The sequence below is a fragment of the Glycine max genome, chromosome 7 (assembly GCF_000004515.6).
Source record: "Glycine max cultivar Williams 82 chromosome 7, Glycine_max_v4.0, whole genome shotgun sequence".
Taxonomy (NCBI): Eukaryota; Viridiplantae; Streptophyta; class Magnoliopsida; order Fabales; family Fabaceae; genus Glycine; species Glycine max.
In genome coordinates this window covers 15455789-15476202 of record NC_038243.2, presented here as the reverse complement: position 1 = coordinate 15476202, position 20414 = coordinate 15455789, and the positions used below count along the sequence as shown (strand labels likewise).

Sequence of the window (20414 nt, the reverse complement as noted above, 5' to 3'; positions counted from 1 at the left end):
TGTTAAAAAATAAAATCAACAACTTAGCACATGTCACGTGGACTATCTTTATAGTTTGTGTTTTATCAAAAAGATACCACAACTTCATTATAAAAAAGAAATTAAAAAGATAAGTTGTTATACATAATTTATTGCATTTAATTTTTTTCTTACTAAAATAAGTACATTTTTCCTAATTATAAGAATATGAACCTATTTAGATGTATTAATTACTAATTATCTATTAAATTCTTATTTTATTATGAAATATATTAATTAATGAGATGTCCACTTATACTCCATGCAAATAGATACATTTATTGAAAAAATTATCTCTTGAATTATCACTGCTTAAACCACTTTATTTTATATTTTTGATAAATAATTTAGATTTATGACATAATTAAATATAATTAAACTAACATATCTATTTTTATTGGTATCGATAAATCAGTTATATATCTCTTATACATAAACAAATAATTGGAGAGAGTATATCGATTAGAAATGTCATCAAACTCTTCTGTTAACGTTCCAATTCTATTTTTTTATGACAAATAAATAATATAATAACAATAGATATGTATAAGTTTTTGACAATTTCACAATAATAACTATGTTTGTTGCATGTGCTGATGATCTACGGTTGGCATAAAATTATACTAGCTGCCTGTGTATAGACATCATTTCTATTTATTTATCGTGTGGATATAAGTGATATTTATTTTAATTAAGTAATAGAAAGTTGAATTCTGATTTTTGGTATAGAAGAAATTGTGTGCGTTGATATCTCTGTCATTTATTAATATTATGATAATAAAAATCATTTATAAAAACGAAACAGGGGAAATGAGTGAGTGAACCCTATATGAAGAAGACGAGGCACGAGAGAAGAGTGTTGAGTGTAAGTAGCTGCAAACAGCGTCATCATCATCGTCATCCTCATCTCAATCGGTTCCCTATGCGATCGAATTTCGCAACACAATTTGGGGCTTTCTTGAATTCCAGTTAGGGTTTGCAACGGTTCTTCTCTCCGTTCCGTTCCGTTCTCGTTTCGTCGCGGAATCACAAAACTGAAAACAATCAAACCTGGGGAGTGAAGGTTCGGGGTTCGATCCTCGCTCCTTGTGCTGTTGCCTCGTTCGGTTCTGGCGCTCCGTCATGGCCGATAACATGGAAATCGATACACCCTCCGATTCCCAACCGCTCAAGCCTCGCGATCGAGTCGTTCGGGTAACAATCGTGTTTTTTCCGATTCTCCTCCCTTTTAATCGAAATTCACACTCTTTGTGGCTTGATCAATGGTTGATTCGCTTTGCATTTGATGAAAGAGTTGTTTGGATTGGTTTATTGGATGGTTTAACTGTTTTTAATAGTTTCTGTCGGTTTGGACTGAATGCTTTTTTTCTTCTTGTTGTTAATGGATATTGTTAAATTTTGAAATTGACGGTTTGAAGTTTATTTTTGTAATGCTGAATTGTATGTTTAATATGTGGTTTTGGCTCGGTTTGCAGAGGCTTGCCCAGTTTGGTGTTCCTGAGGAACAGCTCGACCAACCTGGTTTAGTTGCTTTTGTTAAGGATAAGAGGGCGTTGATACCTGAGCTGGTGTCTGTGATATTGCCTACTGATGCGGAAGTGGCGGATGCATGGCAAGCTAAATTGTCTTCTAAGAAGACGGCGGTGGGTGTGATCATGAAGAAGAGGTTTAACGAGAGCATGGCGTGGTTGCAGTGGTTGATATTTGAGGGCGACCCAGGTGGCGCACTGAGAAGGCTTTCCAAGATGTCTGATGGGCAGAGGGGTGTCTGTGGGTCTGTTTGGGGCAACAGTGATATTGCTTACAGGTGTAGGACATGTGAGCACGACCCAACGTGCGCAATCTGTGTTCCTTGTTTTGAGAATGGGAATCACAAGGGCCATGATTACTTTGTTATATACACGGGCGGCGGTTGCTGTGATTGTGGAGATGTAACAGCATGGAAGCGTGAGGGGTTCTGCTCGATGCATAAGGGTGCAGAGCAGATGCAACCACTTCCGGAGGAATTCGCAAACTCTGTTGCTCCTGTGCTTGGTTCCCTTTTCAATTCTTGGAAAGTCAAGCTAACATTGGCAAGTGAGTCGGTTAATGAAAAAAATCATGCAGCAAATGAGCTAACTTATGCCGTGGTTGATATGCTTTTAGAATTTTGCAAGCATAGTGAGAGTTTGCTCAGTTTTGTTGCTAGGTTGTTGTTCTCTTCTAATGGTTTAATTAACATGCTGGTGAGAGCTGAGAGGTTCTTAACTGAGGTTGTAGTGAAGAAACTCCATGAGCTACTCCTGAAATTGTTAGGAGAACCAAATTTTAAGTATAATTTTGCTAAAGATTTTCTCACTTACTATCCAACTGTCATAAATGAGGCCACAAAAGACAGCAGTGACTCTCCTCTAAAGAAGTACCCACTACTATCCACGTTCTCTGTACAGATACTTACTGTGCCCACTCTTACCCCACGCCTTGTGAAGGAAATCAACCTACTAACCATGCTGTTGGGATGCTTTGAAAATATTTTCATTTCTTGTTCTGAAGATGGACGCTTACAGGTAATGAGTTTTACATTTTAGGAGATGACATTAAGATGTGGCAGAATAATGAGTTTTGTTTGGTTCTTATCCTTTTCAAGTTGTTCTAGTTGTGAAGTTAGTTAAGAATTTTATATTAATGAAATGTAGTTACACTTCTCATTATTTTGTTTTTGATCTTCTCTCATGATGTTTCATTAAAGATATATAGGACCTTTTTGTAGGTTTCCATGTGGGTAGGTTTATATGAGACAACTATACGTGTTATTGAAGATATTCGGTTTGTTATGAGCCATGTGGTAGTGCCCAAACATGTAACCAATGACCAGCAAGATATCTCAAGAACATGGATGAGACTTCTTTCCTTTGTACAAGGGATGAACCCTCAAAAGAGAGAAACAGGTCAACATATAGAAGATGAAAATGAGCATGTCCATTTGCCTTTTATTTTAGGGCATTCTATTGCCAATATTCACACTCTATTGGTGGATGGGTCATTTTCTGATGCTAGCAAGGGGGAAATGGATGCAGAAATTGTTTGGAGCTCTTGTAAGAATGATTCAGATGATGGAGATAATCTAAGGCATGCAAAGGTAGGACGGAGATCTGAGGAAAGCTCTGCATGTAATGTGACCAGTGGGAATAGTGCCTTAGCTTCTAGAAAGTTTCGTGAGATAAAAGCTGATGACTCTTCTCAGCTGCCTCTTCCACGTTCTGTCACTTTGTTGATATATGAGTGTTTAAGGGCTATTGAGAATTGGTTGAGAGTCGAGAATACCCCTGGTGTAATTCCTAATGCACAATCTCCGAACAGTGGTGCTGTCTGTGATGACAATTTTTCAGCATTTAAGAGAACAATATCTAAGTTTGGAAGGGGTAGATATACATTTGGTAGGCTTACAAGTTCAATTGAAGATCATGGTAAGCAGTGTTCTGAAAATAATGCAATTGATTCAGAAAATACCTATATTCGTCCCACTTTTGATGATAATGCCATGGAAGAAGATTTCCCCTTGGAATCAGATGGTCCACGTTTTTTATCATTGCCTGATTGGCCACAAATAGTCTATGATGTTAGTTCCCAAGATATATCTGTACACATTCCATTACATAGATTGCTTTCCATGCTGTTACAGAAGGCAATGAAAAGATATTTTTGTGAATCTGAAGGGTCAGATGTGACTCATGTTTCTTCAGCTAATTCATTGCTGACTAGCTACAATGACTTCTTCGAACAAGCTTTACGAGGAAGTCATCCATATGGTTTCTCTGCCTATGTAATGGAGCATCCATTGCGGATTAGGGTCTTTTGTGCTGAAGTCCATGCCGGAATGTGGCGTAAAAATGGAGATGCTGCTTTATTATCTTGTGAATTGTATAGATCAGTACGCTGGTAAGTAAATTTTGTATTACTATATACTATTTCTGAGGACTGAAACTCATCCATGTTAGAGGTATTTCTCTCTCTGCTTAAATCTCAATAATCCATTACATTATACTATATCAGTTCATTATTTCGACAGGTCTGAAAAATGTCTGGAGCTTGATCTATTTCTTCTTCAGTGTTGTGCTGCACTAGCTCCAGAGGATCTATTTGTCAGTAGACTTCTGGAGCGCTTTGGGTTGTCAAACTACTTATGTCTAAATCTTGAACGGTCTAGCGAGTATGTCCTCTCCAGCAACAAAGCAAATTTTTCATGCATATTTTTTTCTTTGAAATGCTTAAATGTGCAGTATTATATGAAGTTAATGGCATGCAAGTTCTTGAACAATATAACTTTTTCTTGGATTGACCATTTTTTGTTGTGGTCCTTCAGCAGCTTCTTTAGTCAGTCTTATGTTATGTTGTTTTTTAGTTCTTATATTAATAACTCTGAATGTGCAAATGTCTTAGAATGTGGGTTTGAGCCTAACTCAACCCTATAAAGCTGACTTGTAATGTGAGGGTTGCCCCTCATTTGTATTCTATAGTTAGTTTTATCTTGTTACTTTTTTATGCTTTATGGGTAAGAGTGGGTGTTGGGCCTACATCCCAAATTGGGTCACTCTCCATTCTGCACCCCAAACAATTCTACAATTGGGGATTTTTTTTTTTTTTATAATTAATCATGAACAAATTACAGCAACATCCCCTGAGGTTTCATGTAATTACACAAGTGTTAGTGTAATTACTTTCCCCTTCCTTGTGGGGGTGTTAGTGTAAAATTTGAGATGTGAGTGTAATGTTTTCAAACATATAAGGGGGTGTTAGTGTAATGTTTTCAAACTTTAAGGGGTGTTAGTGAAGGAAAATAAAAAGGTGACATTATGTGTAATTTGATAAAAGTTTAGGGGTGTTGCTGTAATTTGCTCATTAATCATATATTATTATACTATTTTTTTTGGTAAGGATATATTATACTATTATAAAACTTTAAAGTATTTTATAATATTTAAGAATATTTAAAAATATTAATACATAATTATATATTATAATAATTTATAAGTGTATAAACAAAATATATAAATAAAATGTAATAACTAAATAAAAGTAATATAATAATAAGATATATATATATATATATATATATAAGTAGAAATAATATAAAATAATATTAAACAAATATAACTGTTATATAATAGAAACTCCATTAAAAATTCAGAATTCAGAATAGCAGCCATCCCATTATAGCATTTTTGGTGGTGGTCACTATCTGCCATTGACTACTATGGTTTTTTTTTTTTTTTTTCCATTTCAGATGTTTTTGACTGAGAGGAAAATGTTTATTAATGCTGTGCTTAGTGATTTGGTGTCTGTGGCTGGGGATAAATGTTAAATTTTTTTCAGTGTGTTTCTTGCTGTTACCTTTTTGAAGATAAAGTAGTCTTAACTATGTTCTTAAAAGGCTTCTTTATTGGGGATTGATTGACATTGATGAGCTCTACTCCATTTTTATTCTCCTTTAAATTTGTTTTGTTATTCCATCTCTCTCTCTCTATAGGGTATCTTATCATTTTCTCCTGTACTCATTCATCACTTTTATGAATCTCTGTTCCATAGAGGGGAGAAATAAGAAATGCAATCTTACAATCCATGCACTCTTCACTATGTCATGCTGGTCTAATGATTATTTATATGATTCGTACAATACATTGCAAATGGTTACTTGTACTTGTAACATTTGATCTTTTCATGCATAATGGATACTAGTATATTAAAACTATCCAACAATTACTAGTGTTGATATCATCTTACTATGTTTCTCACCTGTTGGTGAATGTCAAATTTTACTTTCCATATGGAGACAGGGGCATTTGCTGATTTATGTTTCATTTTGATGCAAGATTTTTCTTTTTGTCTTGTTCTCATGCTCTTGCATGATTTGCTTCTCTACCATATTTAAGAATGAATGCTTTGTTATTTTCAGATATGAACCTGTTTTGGTCCAGGAAATGCTTACTCTTATTATTCAGATAGTAAAAGAACGACGCTTTAGTGGGCTAACTACTGCTGAATGTTTGAAAAGAGAACTAATTTATAAGTTATCCATTGGTGATGCCACTCATAGTCATTTGGTTAAGTCTCTTCCTCGTGATCTCTCCAAATTTGAACAACTTCAAGACATCTTGGATACAGTTGCTGTTTATTCCAATCCATCTGGATTTAATCAGGTTTGTTCCACTCTTGAAAAAAATTATCTCTTTCTTTTGTTAGCCTGTATTTACCAAGATTTTTATCTGTTATGTTAGGGTATGTTTTCTTTGCGATGGTCATTTTGGAAAGAATTGGATTTGTATCATCCACGTTGGAATTCAAAGGATTTACAAGTTGCTGAAGAAAGATACTTGCGCTTCTGCAGTGTCTCTGCACTAACCACCCAATTGCCCCAGTGGACCAAAATTCATCCTCCTCTAAGGGGGATAGCCAGAGTAGCCACTTGCAAAGTTGTTCTACATATTATCCGTGCTGTGCTATTTTATGCTGTTTTCACTTTTAAATCATCTGAATCTCGTGCTCCTGACAGCGTTCTTCTACCTGCTCTACATTTACTGTCATTATCATTAGATATCTGTTTTCAACAGAAAGAATCTAGTGAGAATACATGCCATGATGTGTCACATCTTCCCATAATTGCCCTCTCTGGAGAAATAATTGAGAGTTCTTTTGGTGAACAAAGCTTGTTGTCACTTCTTGTTTTATTGATGGAAATGCACAGGAAGGAAAATGTCGACAACTTTGTGGAAGCAGGTGGTTGTAGTCTATATTCTCTGATTGAAAGCTTACTGAAGAAATTTGCTGAGATTGACAACAGATGCATGACCAAGTTGCAAAAACTTGCCCCTGAAGTAGTCAGCCATATTTCTGAATGTGTTCCAACTAGAGACTCAAGTGTCTCATCGTCGGCTTCTGATAGTGAGAAACGCAAGGCGAAAGCTCGAGAGAGGCAGGCTGCAATAATGGTAGGCTATTGTGTTTTCATTCTGTTTTAGTCAATGATAATAAAGAAATGTTATATTCTGTTTGCAGTCCTTTGCATGATTTATTGCTATTTGGATGGAAGACAAATCTGAGACATGATGTTTATTATCTGAATATTTAAATTCTAGAATACTGTGAAAGACACATGCTTTTGATATCTTCCAGGTGCTTATTTTGTATGCTAAGGAAGCCATATGGTTGCAAATATTCTTAATTGAGCTAAACATGCTTTAGTATGCTTTTTCATCTAGACACCTTGATCTGTTCTGTTGCGCCCATTTATTTGTCTTCACCATTTGATCTTGTTTACTTTCCGTATAATGTAGGAAAAAATGAGAGCCCAACAGTCTAAATTCTTGGCCAGCATTGATTCCACTGTTGATGATGGTTCACAACTTGGTCATGAAGGTGACTTAGACACTGAGCAAGATGTAGAAGAATCCGATTCTAAACAAGTTGTTTGCTCCCTTTGTCATGACCACAATTCAAAACATCCTATCTCTTTTTTGATTCTTCTTCAGGTATATATATATATATATATGGCAGTAGCATACCTGCTGTAAGCTAGATCAAGCATAGGTTCTAGTTTGTTGGATTGCATTTTTTTAAAAATTTTATTTACTCTTGATTGATACATTTTTTTGTGTGTACAAGAAATCTAGGCTCGTGAGTTCCGTTGACAGGGGTCCCCCATCATGGGCCCAACTTTGCCGATCAGATAAAGATCGGACACCTATCATCAACACCAACGAGATGGATACATTGCCTATTAACTGTAATTCAGTTAGTTTGGGATCAACTTCATCTTCCCACTTAAGTCAATTTGTTCAGAATGCTGCAAAAGAATTAGCTTCTTGTGGGAAACCTGGGGAAGTTCTTACTTTTCTGCAATATGTCAAGAATAAGTTCCCAGCTTTGTCAAATTTTCAGCTCCCAGACACATATTATCATGATAAAGAAAATACACCATATACTTTTGAGACTTTAGAACAGGGTATGTACTTCTCCGTGCGTGATGAAATGCATGATCTTCTGCTATCTTCGAATTTGTTGAATGAGGATGAGAAAGTTTCAACTGTGGGAGGGAATTCAAATTTTATAATAGACACTGGATCTGTATTGCTTGGGAAATATACAGCCGATCTTGTGCAAGAGATGTCAGAAGTTTCTTCTGTGTCTGAAAATGCTTCTAATGAGACTGCTTCTGTAGAATCAACATCACAGCATCCAGCATATGATGGATTTGGCCCTACAGATTGCGATGGAGTTCATCTTTCTTCCTGTGGGCATGCAGTACATCAAGGATGTCTTGATCGATATTTATCTTCATTAAAGGAAAGGTATGTTTAAGTTAGAGTTATCAGTGTAGCTTATTGTGTGTTGTGTTCATTATCTTTGAATACCTTTCCTAGTTGCTATACCTCAATTTATAGCATTTGAAATTCCTATTTTCAGTTTTAACTTTGCTGTTATGTCCTGAATGTTCTTTCCAGATTGTTAGAAATATATTATAAAGCTACTCATGTGTCTCCTTGCTTGAGCTAGCTTGTTTTTGGGGTTGAGTTATGCTTGGTCCATTTTTAATATTGTCTCAAAGTCTACCTATATAGATTTCAGAGAAGGATTTGAGGACAAAACTGTTATAACATTTAATTCTAAAAAGCATTTTTGGAGTGTTGTGTGGATGCCCTTGGACCAGTGTTTGTTAACTGGTTTCACTGGTTTGGTAGAAGTGAAGAAGCCAAGTTTATGTAGAAAGGTGTTTTGTGTGCTATACTTTGGTACATCTGATACACACAAATTTTTAGAATATTTTGGGAGAATTTGGTTTGATGGCAGCTTCTTTGGGGTATAAGATAATGCATTGGGCCTCTATCTACTTGGTGGTGTAGAGTTCATATGTTTTTTACTTTTTAGAGTGGTTTCCCATACAGATATGTTAAGAGATTAGGACCACTAAGTGGTAGCTTCATTATTGTTTATTTGTATTTTCATTTTTTTAAGGAGGATCAATTATTGTAATTTGTAATATCTGTTTTAACTCATCTTTTCTCTTGTCCTGGGATCCCTCGTTGGTATGCTGTCTGTTAAGTCATTATAAGTTCTCACTGATATTCTCAGTTTGCCCTGGCCTTGGAATGGAGGGAGCCTCCCTCACCGTAAACTTTCATGTACCAAACTACAAATTTTTTTTGGAGATATTAAGTTCAGTCATTATTTTTACAGATGATTTAGTTCTTCAATGAAATCAAGTCTGATTAACCTAAATGGCATTATGACACACATATACACAATACGGAAATGATTAATATGAAATGAGTAGATGGTCAAGTTTTCTTGCTGTGGAGTGATTATTATTGTTATTGTAACTGGACAGATCTGTCAGAAGAATTGTTTTTGAAGGAGGACATATTGTTGACCCAGATCAGGTTTATGTCTTTTCTAATTTATTTTTTTTCCTTTTGTTATGACACCTTTATAATCTTTTCACTCTCTTCCTTTTTGAATGTTCATTCTTTTTTTCAAGGGAGAGTTTCTCTGCCCAGTGTGCCGCAGACTTGCAAATTGTGTCTTGCCAACTTTACCTGGAGAATTACAGAAGCCTTTCAAGCAGTCTACCATCTTGAGTACTAGTTCAATAAATACTGCACCCCCCTTAGCTGAATTGAGTGAATTGACTTATTCACTTCGTCTCCATCTAGGCTTAAAGCTTCTGCAATCTGCTGCCAATGCAGTTGGGAAGGATAAATTCCTAAATGCTATTCCTTTGCATCACATTGATAGAACTAGAACAAATCTTGAAAAGTTCATATGGGGGCTTTCTAAAATGTATTCCCCTTGCAAAGAAGAAAAGCTATCAAGATTTTCCAGACTAAACCACTCAATGCTGATGTGGGACACTCTCAAGTACTCTTTGACATCAATGGAGATTGCTGCACGGTGTGGAAAGACTTCTTTTACACCAAACTTTGCTCTTAGTGCATTGTATGAAGAACTGAAATCTTCAAGTGGCTTTATATTATCCCTGATGCTGAAACTTGTTCAAAAGACACGAAGTAATAATTCTCTTCATGTTCTACAAAGATTTAGAGGTGTTCAACTCTTGGCAGAATCAATTTGTTCTGGGGTTTCCCTGAATTACGCAAATAATGACGAGTCTGGGAGAGGTACAATTCTTGTTCTTAGTTCTGTTTTATTGTTTCAAACACAATGATATACTAACTTATTAGTATATTTTAATTTTATACGACTTTTTCTTTTAATATTAGCTTTTCAATTTGGAAGTTGTAGATTATCACTTAATGATATGCTGTTGTCAAACAGATTGCAAATGAAATCCTATTCACATTTAATAGGATTGTTTTTTTTTAATAAATTTATTGGTTTTTTATAGGTTAATTTTTTCCTCATTGGAAATTTGTTAGGCTTCAAAGTTCTTTACTAGTGCATAAAAATTAAAAGGCTCTCAGCTTTATAAACTTAAAATTGATAATAGGTATTGGATTGGATACTTTAAATGGGAGCCTACTTTGCATCTGAACTCCTACTTTAATCACTTAATGCTAATAATAGTTATGATCCATTTATTTGTGCACATTGTGTGCAATCTACAATTCTACATGCTATTAATTTGCTTGAATATATTCCTGAGTTTATTTAATTGTACCGTAAGGTAATTCTTGACCCACTGACAAAATGAAATAAAATGATTCTGTTTTGCTCTTCTTGGTTGCTTCTTTATTATTAAAACAATAACGTACCACTCTTGTTCCATTCATTCTAACATGCCTACCGAATGTGACCTAAGTGTTTTATCTGTTACTGATGTTCCATTTCATATCTGCTATATATCCACAGGTGATATGTTAAGTATCTTAAAGCAAATTGAAATGGACTTGTCAAACACCAACATTAGCTTTTGGAGTCAGGCTTCAGATCCTGTACTCCTCCATGACCCTTTCTCAACATTGATGTGGGTTCTTTTTTGTCTACCACACCCATTTTTGTCATGTGAAGAATCCTTGTTATCCCTAGTGCATGTTTTCTATATAGTAGCCGTAACCCAGGTTGGTCACCTTGCCTCCAACTTAATTAAATGATATGTTCTCTTGTCAGGTGTCTATTTCTTGATCATTTTCCTTTGAATACAGGCTATAATTTTGTATTATGAGAAATCTAAAGATAAACCATCAAGGGAATCAGCTCTTTCAGATTGCCTGATTACCGACATATATAACGTTATGGATGAGTCTGGATATGCCCAACAGTACTTTGTGTCAAATTATTTTGACCCCAATGTTGATATTAAAAACGCTATTCGGAGGTTTACTTTTCCTTACTTGAGAAGATGTGCGTTGTTGTGGAAGATACTCTATTCTTCTATCCCAGCACCATTCTGTGATGAGGAAAATATATTGGATAGATCATGGAATGCCCCAAAGGACATAATGGACTGGGCCAATATTGAGATATTTGAGGTCGCTAAAATTCAAGAGCTCGAGAAAATGTTCAAAATTCCCTCTCTTGATATGGTTCTCAAGGATGAACTTTCAAGATCTACAGTCTCTATTTGGTGCCATCATTTTTGCAAGGAATTCGACTTGCGCAGAATTCAACAAAATATGCATGTAACACCTGCTGTTCCATTTGAGTTAATGAGATTGCCCAATGTTTATCAGGATCTTTTGCAGAGGTACTTTTAATTATTATAGTGTTATGCAAGGTACTATATTACTATTTTTTTTATTCTTACAACATCCACTCAAGCAGGTGTATCAAACAGCGCTGCCCTGAATGCAAATCAGTTCTTGATGACCCTGCTTTGTGCCTACTGTGTGGTAGATTGTGCTCTCCAAGTTGGAAATCATGCTGCAGGTTCATCTCCTACCAATTTCATCATTGATTTTAATGTTGTCTCTGATTCTTAAGTTGTAATTATACAATGACAAGCTAGATTTTAATTTTTTACTTGGGTTCAGATCCAACTGAACTACTTTCTCCAGTTTTTACAGATTTGTTCCCTTGAGCATCTCTTATCTCAGAATTGAAGTTTTCTTTTATTTTTTATTAGGTCTTTTAGCGTTCTACGCTATTCTCTAAACTACATTAAACAAATATTGTCAGTTAGTAGACCATGGTCTGTGGCGTTAATTGATATTTGAAATTGATGACAGGCCACAAAAAATGACATTTGATCGTTATAGGTGTGAGTTCCATTTATCAGTGAAGGTCTTTTTTGTTGGGAGTTGCAGACTAATTATGGAATTAAAAATTAGGTGTTCATGATGCAACAGTGTTAAGAGGATTAGGAGTTTGATGGCATTCTAATTTGGTTTTGTTGCCATTATTCTTTTTCTTGTGGACCCAATGAAGAGGACAAGATGATTAGATCTTTCTCCTTTAATATCTAATGACTGGTTTACATAGATTGTAAAAGTAATTTGTTCAAACGGAAATGTTTTTTTTTTTTTTTTTTGAGAACTGAGTCATTGTGCAGCTTGATTAACTTCCATTACATGATGTAGTCTTTGATTTATGCATTTGCTGCATAACAATATAACAGTCAAATTAGGAGAGTTAGCTGGTGCAGAGCATCAGTACTTTCACTCAAATTTTTCTGTTTTGGGTTTTATTTTGGAGCAGAAATTTTCATTTGACCATGGTTCTTTCATATTTCTCATGCTTTTGTTTATTTATGTGAATTTGAAAGGATTTTTTTTTTAACATCTTAAGGGAAAGTGGATGCCAAACTCATGCTGTAACCTGTGGAGCTGGTACTGGAGTGTTTCTGTTGATTAAGGTATCATGTTCTTTCTTAAACTTGATTGAGTTTTCAATCACTTGTCTGCTTAGGTTGTATTGCTCTTTTTTAGTTTCCTTTATCTTGTCCTTGGAATCTTGTTTGAGATATCTTGACCAGTGTTCGTCCTCTCATTTTTTATTGACTAATTAGTTCTTTGCTCCGATATTAGAGTAATAATGAGTCGTGTTTGTACTGACAGAGAACAACAATCCTACTACAGAGATCTGCACGTCAGGCCCCCTGGCCCTCTCCTTACTTAGATGCTTTTGGTGAGGAGGTAAGTTTCCCTTTGGCAGCTTTACTAACATACATAACATTATTCTTGTGTTTTTTTTTTCTTTCACCTAGAAGCTGATAGAACCCAGGAAGTTATATAATATAATTTTTTAAAAAGCAGTTAGTTAGAATTAGTTAGGAAGTTATTGTAGTAAGGTTAGGCTCTTAGCTCAAATAGTAAGGTGATAGAAGGGAAGTTCATTCTAATTGTTTGCTTTAGGGAATTGAGCAGTAGCTCAGTTGGAGAAAAGGGAAGCCCGACGGGGAAACCATTGGAAGGAAAATTGTCTCCTTTTTTCTGTTCAAATTTCCTTCACCAATAATATATTCATTAGAGTTTGAAACATTAGAATATTATGATTCTTAATTGTTTAACTGACTGTGCTTATACTAGCTGACTAGCTGTATTTTATGCTAGTATTCTTGACCTAGATTATTAGCATAAATAGTATTGCGTTAGTGATTAAACACATCTTATTTCATTATAAATCTTATCAATTATTCAGACTCTGTCTCCTCTGTTTTTCCAAACTAATACATATAATTTCATCAAAGTAATTGTTCCTTGGCATTCATGATTGCTTGTTTTGGAATTCTGCACAAGCTATCAGGATTTAGGCACTTGATATGTAACTGAAGTTAGAAGTTCAAATTTATCATATTTCCAGTTCTTTAAATTTCTCTTATTTTTAATTTGTAATGTTCTTTACTTCAGGATTTTGAAATGCATCGAGGCAAGCCACTTTATCTGAATGAGGAACGCTATGCAGCTTTGACTTATATGGTAAGGAAATATTCTGTCTTTATCCGTTATCTTTCTTTCAGTTTTCTTATATAAATTAATATTTTAAACAATGATTTTTTATCTGCTTAGGTCGCTTCTCATGGTCTGGACCGGAGTTCCAGGGTCCTTGGTCAGACCACTATTGGTTCCTTCTTCCTGGTTTAGTTCAAATTCTACATGTTTATTTTGTGTGAAGGTTTGACATTTGAATTAGCATAGCTTCTATCATTGCTTTCTTTTCCTCCTGTGTTATTTGCTGATCACTGTGTTGGTGAACTTGTGCATGCAGAATGTTTTACTGGACAGATCTCTGGAGGATGGAAATCAGTTCTACATATGCTAATTTATCATGTAATACACTCCTCTGACTAAACAGAAGATCACTAGTCCATACTGTGTCTTATGATAAAAATGGACGTCTCATTAAGGGTCTCATTAAGGAGTGCATGCGATGATTGAATATTATTTGTATCAATTTCAATGTCATTTTTACCGTTGGAAGGATGCTCTTTGATAGTAATGATTAGGAAAATAATGAGATTTTCTTTTATTGACAATGGGCAAGGGCTAATGGTGGGGGACTTTCCAGTACAGACTGCTTGTTTATGACTCCAATTAATTCGAAATCAGTATGATTTAGATCAGCAAAGATGGAATGCACAAACCCAATGATCCATATGTCCCTAGAAATTCATTGATAGATACTATTTTGGTTCATTAGGAGTCTGTTAATGAAGGAGTTAGGTTAGCTAGGTGGGCTGGGATAGTAGAAGAAATTGGGCATATTTTGCCTATATAAATAAGTGGGGGAGATTGAGAGAGATCTTTCTTGTCCTTTGGGAAAGGATTAGACTCCTAAAGTGAGGAGAGGGGAGAGTCCTGGTCTCTCAAATATCCAGGGAAATCATTCATCTTGCAACTTATTCAATTCTGTGATGCGTTTAGTTAGGGTGTAACTAGTACATTCTAAACCTTTTCTTTAGAGCTTCCCACAAATATTAGGTCTGATTCTGACAGTAATGGCATGATTGGTTTAAAGGATGGAAATATAGAGAAGAGAAATAGAAGAAAAATATTTGAATTAAAGTAGAGTGTAAAAGGTGTGGGACCCACATAAAACCACTTTATTTCTCCCCTATTTCTCTCCTCCTCCCCTCAAACAAACATAGCATAAGTGTATTAATCTCCAGCCACTTTTCTTTATCACACTTAAGAATCATTTGGGGCTGTAAATAAATTTCCCTCTACTGTATTTGAACAAAACATGAATCTTTTCTAATATTTAGTCCTCATTTATTGATTCTGGTATACACCTGTAGAGTACAGATGTCCTTGTTGACTGTTGAGACTTAAGTTGTATTTTTTATTGTCCCTTTATAATTTTTAAATTTTTATAATATTCACTTTTTACTTAGCACTGAAGTATAGTATACGAATTTTATGAATTTATACTTACAAATTTTTCTCTTTTCACACATCAGTAGATTGATACAGTAAAGATTTTAAACTTGGGTCCTGTCGGAGAATCTACCTACTGGTCATGGCTGTACAGATTCTACTGATGCTGACATAGCTGCAAGCTTTCTTCTGCTCCATGCCTTTCCATAAAGTAGGTGCACATGTGTACATATATCATCATACTAGTGAGAGGAGCAATTGCTTCAAGGTATAGTTTGTGGAATTATGGGCTTATCAGTGGTTTAGGATGTCTGAAGACAATAATGTTGGTTCTGTATCCCTTCCTCTCCGTTTCTTTTTAGTTGGGCCATCCCCTCTACCCAGGTAGAGGAAGCAGGATAATTCCCTTGGGCATATTGTATACAAGGTATATATACATACTGATTTTTACTGTCAATATATGTTTGCTTTTTAGTATATTTCAGCAACAATGCTAATAGACTAATAGTAAAATTTGGGCTGTTCATTTTCAAGTGTCGCTGTGATAATATTGGTTAATTAGGTAATTGATTGTATTGGAATGTAAGACTAGATGGTAAGTATATGTTTATCTATTATCTGGCCATTGTTGGAATGCCCTTTGAATTATCCTAGTGTTGAGTGGGTGGATGTTGCGAAGGAAATGGATTTTTTTTTTCAGTTTGAGCTTTCTCGTAAGTTTGTGGAATTGCTCATTTGAATAAGAAAAGAACCGCACTGTAAATAAAGTGATAATATGAAATATTAGTAGTGAAACTCAATTATATTCAGTTGTTCAAAATAAACCCGGATGGAGTAGAATTTAACACCTCCTTTCTCTTGACATCACGAGTTATTTAAGAGGAAAAAAACGGGAAGTTAAAAAATGAGTACTGAAGATTAGGGCTGTACTATGTTCAAATGCTTTGTCAAATTTAATTTCTGTATTCTATTTGAGTTTCACTTCTACGGTGCACTCTGCTGAAAGTAAAATTAAAGGTTAGAGTTCAACATGAGTTGAAGTGACAGTTGGGGAGAGTGTAGCATTAGATTTCTCTTTGCATGCTCATTCTTAAATTTATTTATTTACTATTGCACTTTTTTGAAGATTGTGTTTTCATTTTTACAAGGTCTATCACCCAATGTTTTAAAAATTGGCTCGGATCAGTCGATCCAACCGGTTGGACTAAGAATTGGTGACGAGCTTCTCAATGAACTCGGTTTGAATCGGCCAGTTTTGCTGTCCAAGTGGTAAACCGGTCTCAGTCTGGTTAAATAATTGAACTAATATTTTTTTAAATGAAAAATTTTATGAAAATACAACAAAAATGATATACCTATTACCTAAGATTTGAAAGACCTAAAAATTATTCTAAATTCATAATACTAAACCACTATGATTAATTAGTTAACTTTAAGATACAATTAATATATGTTAGATGATATCATGTTATCAATTAACTAATGATAGTGACTCAACACATCTTTTAGAGATCCAAGACAACACAATTTATTAGAGATTTAAAATAAAAATTAATAATTTATTGATGACCTCAAACTTATTTAAATTTTAAATTTTTATTTTATTTTAACAATAATTTGAGGTTTAAATATTTTTTTCATCTCTCCAAATAGCTTCAGTTCTTGTAATTTTGTTTACTCTATAATATTTTATTATATTTTAATATTAATTTAAAAAAAATTGAAAAAAAAACAATTAAATGTTGTTCATCATGTAATCATTTTTTTAACAAAGGCCAATGTCAGAACAAAAATAGATAATTTTGAATTTTCCGGGATGAAACACATTTTCTTTTGCAAGAACTAAGAAAAACATTTATATACAAGGATCAACAAGATATTTAAACTTTATATACATTAATTATTTATTGATATTTTGTTGTGTGTTACAAGTTTGCTAATACTAAATTTTTATCTTAAATTTACTTTAATAGATTATTTATTTCATAATATTGTTTGATCTTTACTGTTTTTAGATATATTTTTAGAAATATTATCTATTTACAAGACAACAAATATGTATATTAACGTTGATCATGAAAAGTTGAGACTAATGGCTATTTTAGTGTTGGTCTCGAGGTTAACATGAACATAGTTGTCTCTAATGTGTTTACATCGGTTAAAAGAGACTAACACTTAATTTTTTTTTACTGGACTACTCTCTTATTTTTTGCATCTTTTTTTTTCCGTTAAGCCACTTGTTCCTCTTTCTACTTGTAACCATCCATCGTCAGACAAACCATTGAAGGGTGAGTACAACAAAAAATAAATAGTTCAGGTCAGGCTTTAAAAGGTCTAAGTCTATCCTATTATGAATTTTTTTAGATCTGAGTCTGACCTATAATCTATCAAAGACTTTTATTTTGACTCAACCTGAGTCTTTTTAAAAGTCTAGTTTGACCTAATAGCCTTTTTTAGAAATCTTCTTCACATTAATTTTTTAATATTTCTTTCAAAGTTATTTTTATATAAAAAAAAAAAACACACCTTCTATAATAGATTAAACAAAGCCTTAATATATAATTTGTCTTAATTTTTAATCTAATATTAATTTAATTGGTAGTCTTACAAATATATTAATAATATAAATAGAAATTATCAGATGATATAAAATAATTCAAAAATGAAAGAGAACCTCTTTCTTTTAATTTAAAATATTATAAAATATAAATATTATATCACAAACTTTTTAATTGGTTTTTAAAATTACTTATTTATTAAATTAAATTTTTTAATTTTTTAAAGAAAATGATATTATTAAATATAATTATTTTTGTTTTATTATTTAATTTACTTAACATATTTTTTAGGTAAATATTTATATTTTTGATATCTTTTGAATTTGTTTTGCTTTTCTTTCCATATCTGGAAGCCATAGATAAGAAAAATATCAATTCATATCATTTAAGCAAAAAATAACTATTAATTAAATATCTTTAAAGATATTTTCAATATATTTTTATCATAAAAAATAGCTCATATTTAATCATTATTAGTATCTTTTGGATATTTTAATCTTTTCTTCTCATATTTGCATAAATAATAAAAATATCAATTCTTATGTCTAAAATAACTGTTAAATAAATATTTTTAAAGATATTTTTATTTAAAGATATTTTCAATAAATATTTTTAAAGATATTTTCAATTTAGCATTTACTACTCTTTAAAATTTTATGTCTATTACATAAGATACATGTATCAATTATTTTTTTAATGTATTTTTTTTAGTTTATTTTAATACTACTAACTAATTTTCTTATGGAGCAGTAACGTGTAGTCAAAGTCTGCTGGTTTAAAAAGAAATATTAATTGTACCCAAAAGATAATATATATATATATATATATATATATATATATATACCTATCAGACTTATAAGGTTTTTTAATAAACCTAAATTTGGTCTATTTAATTTAATAGACTTTTAAAAAAGCCTCAATCAAACCTTTTAATTAAATAGGTTGTAGGTTCCTATAGGCCAACTTCGTCTATTCTCACCCCTAAGTTAATATCTTTTTTTAACATTTGATTGAGAGCTAGCTTTTGTTGGATGACTGTATTTATATCATGATTATATATATTTTATTTAAAGGTCATTCGTTGTAAAAGTAATTTAATTCACAACAGGATTTATTTATTGTTATTTATTCAATGTAAAAGAGGAAAAAATATAATAAATTTATTTCAAATTCTATTTTATAGGAAAAAGTCAGTGTGATTGGGTATCACAATCAGATTAAAATATTGTAATCACAAAAGATTTTTTTTTTATAATTCCTTTATTTTAATTTTTAATCTCGAAATTAAACATTAACGGGTAAATATTTAAGTTGTCACATGTGGTATTTTGATTGGACTTTAGTAGCGTAAAAAATTTTCCCTGTCATCACCAATGAACAAGTATCAGAAAAAGTAGTCCTCAAAAGCCTAATTGTCCTCAGTGTTCCTCTTCTTCCTCGCTGGGTTTCCTGCAGCACCCGTCTCCCCAACCCAGAAGCCAGAAAATGGAGTAGTTCCAACTGAAATTGGAGACGTTGGGATGCTCCACCAGATCCGAGAGCTTGTTCTGCAGCCCCTCCTCACTCCCAACCGCCATTAAAGCACTCTCATTCCACAACCGGTTTGCCTTTAGAAACTCCAAAGCTCGACCGCCCAAACAGCCCCAAGCATGGCCTTGTCCTCATCGTCCCACACCACGCGCGCGTCAACCTTCATCTCCTAAGAAAAAAACAAGTATATCTGTTTGTTTATTTTTTCAGCCCCAAGCATGGCCATGTAACAGATTGAACTAAGCTGGGAATTGAGAGCTGAAGGAAACAAAAGTAGGTATCAAAATTAATAAAAAAACGCTTAAGTAAGCATTTAACACTCAAGGTTCAATTTTGGAATTGTGAATTAAAATAATGAGATTTCAAAAAAATGAGGGATTCAATGGGTAAATTAAAAAGAAAACCAAATTCGTGAACTATAATAAATAAAAGGGCTAAATTTGCAATTAAAAAAAAACTAATATATGGTTTGGTCAATTGTCAGTCTCACTGGGAGAGGGCGTTAGGTATTTGCTATTGCATCCCTTGCCACTTAGCTTTTCGTTTAGAAAGCCTCAAACCATAGTAAAGGCAAAAACATGGTACTATTTCATCATTCAACATACACTCCTGCAACTCTTCTCTATAGTAATTTACTGCAACATCATCAATTAATTTATAACTCCCTTTACTACTTCTACATCATTCATAAATTATTGGCAACAGCTTTTCGCTGCAACAATTGTTTTGACACTCTTTTTTGTCAATTACATTTAAACGAATAATATTTAAATATTTGATATAGCAAGGGAATTCTTAGAATGATAAGATATTTCTAGGAATATACATCATGAATCAAACAAACTACGTTATTCTCTGGAGTTCTAAAACAGACTCCCGATAATTTCAAATATAAACAACATAGTTTTCTTTTTTCTTTTTCTAAAATACTCTAGCAGCTTTCTTGCCATAGTATTTCTAGGAACGCAATTCCAAATCAAACAGTAGATGATACATTCTACCCAAGTTTGAGATGTTATACCACCACTTGGTTGCATTAATTTATCTTTGATTTTGATGATAA

General features: G+C 33.4%; 1 protein-coding gene across 1 annotated transcript; it reads left to right on the top strand.

Annotated features, from left to right (window-relative positions):
- The first annotated feature begins 809 nt into the window (after nt 1–809).
- Nucleotides 810–15911, top strand: LOC100805660 (E3 ubiquitin-protein ligase PRT6). The gene is made up of 19 exons (XM_014777981.2): nt 810–1212; nt 1494–2564; nt 2768–3936; nt 4067–4207; nt 5951–6194; nt 6273–6983; nt 7329–7523; nt 7657–8342; nt 9380–9431; nt 9530–10169; nt 10861–11069; nt 11154–11695; nt 11773–11877; nt 12736–12802; nt 13005–13082; nt 13797–13865; nt 13956–14061; nt 14155–14216; nt 15347–15911. The coding sequence occupies exons 1-17, from the start codon at nt 1141–1143 to the stop codon at nt 14028–14030; spliced, it is 6126 nt and encodes a 2041-aa protein (XP_014633467.1). The 5' UTR covers nt 810–1140; the 3' UTR covers nt 14031–14061; nt 14155–14216; nt 15347–15911.
- Nucleotides 15912–20414: the final 4503 nt, after the last annotated feature.

Excerpts from the sequence above, each read along its gene's own strand:
- LOC100805660 (XM_014777981.2), top strand. The coding sequence starts at position 1,141 with ATGGCCGATAACATGGAAATCGATACACCCTCCGATTCCCAACCGCTC. Across the intron at positions 2,565-2,767 it reads CTGAAGATGGACGCTTACAG|GTTTCCATGTGGGTAGGTTT; the intron begins GTAATGAGTTTT and ends ACCTTTTTGTAG. Across the intron at positions 13,866-13,955 it reads ATGCAGCTTTGACTTATATG|GTCGCTTCTCATGGTCTGGA; the intron begins GTAAGGAAATAT and ends TTATCTGCTTAG.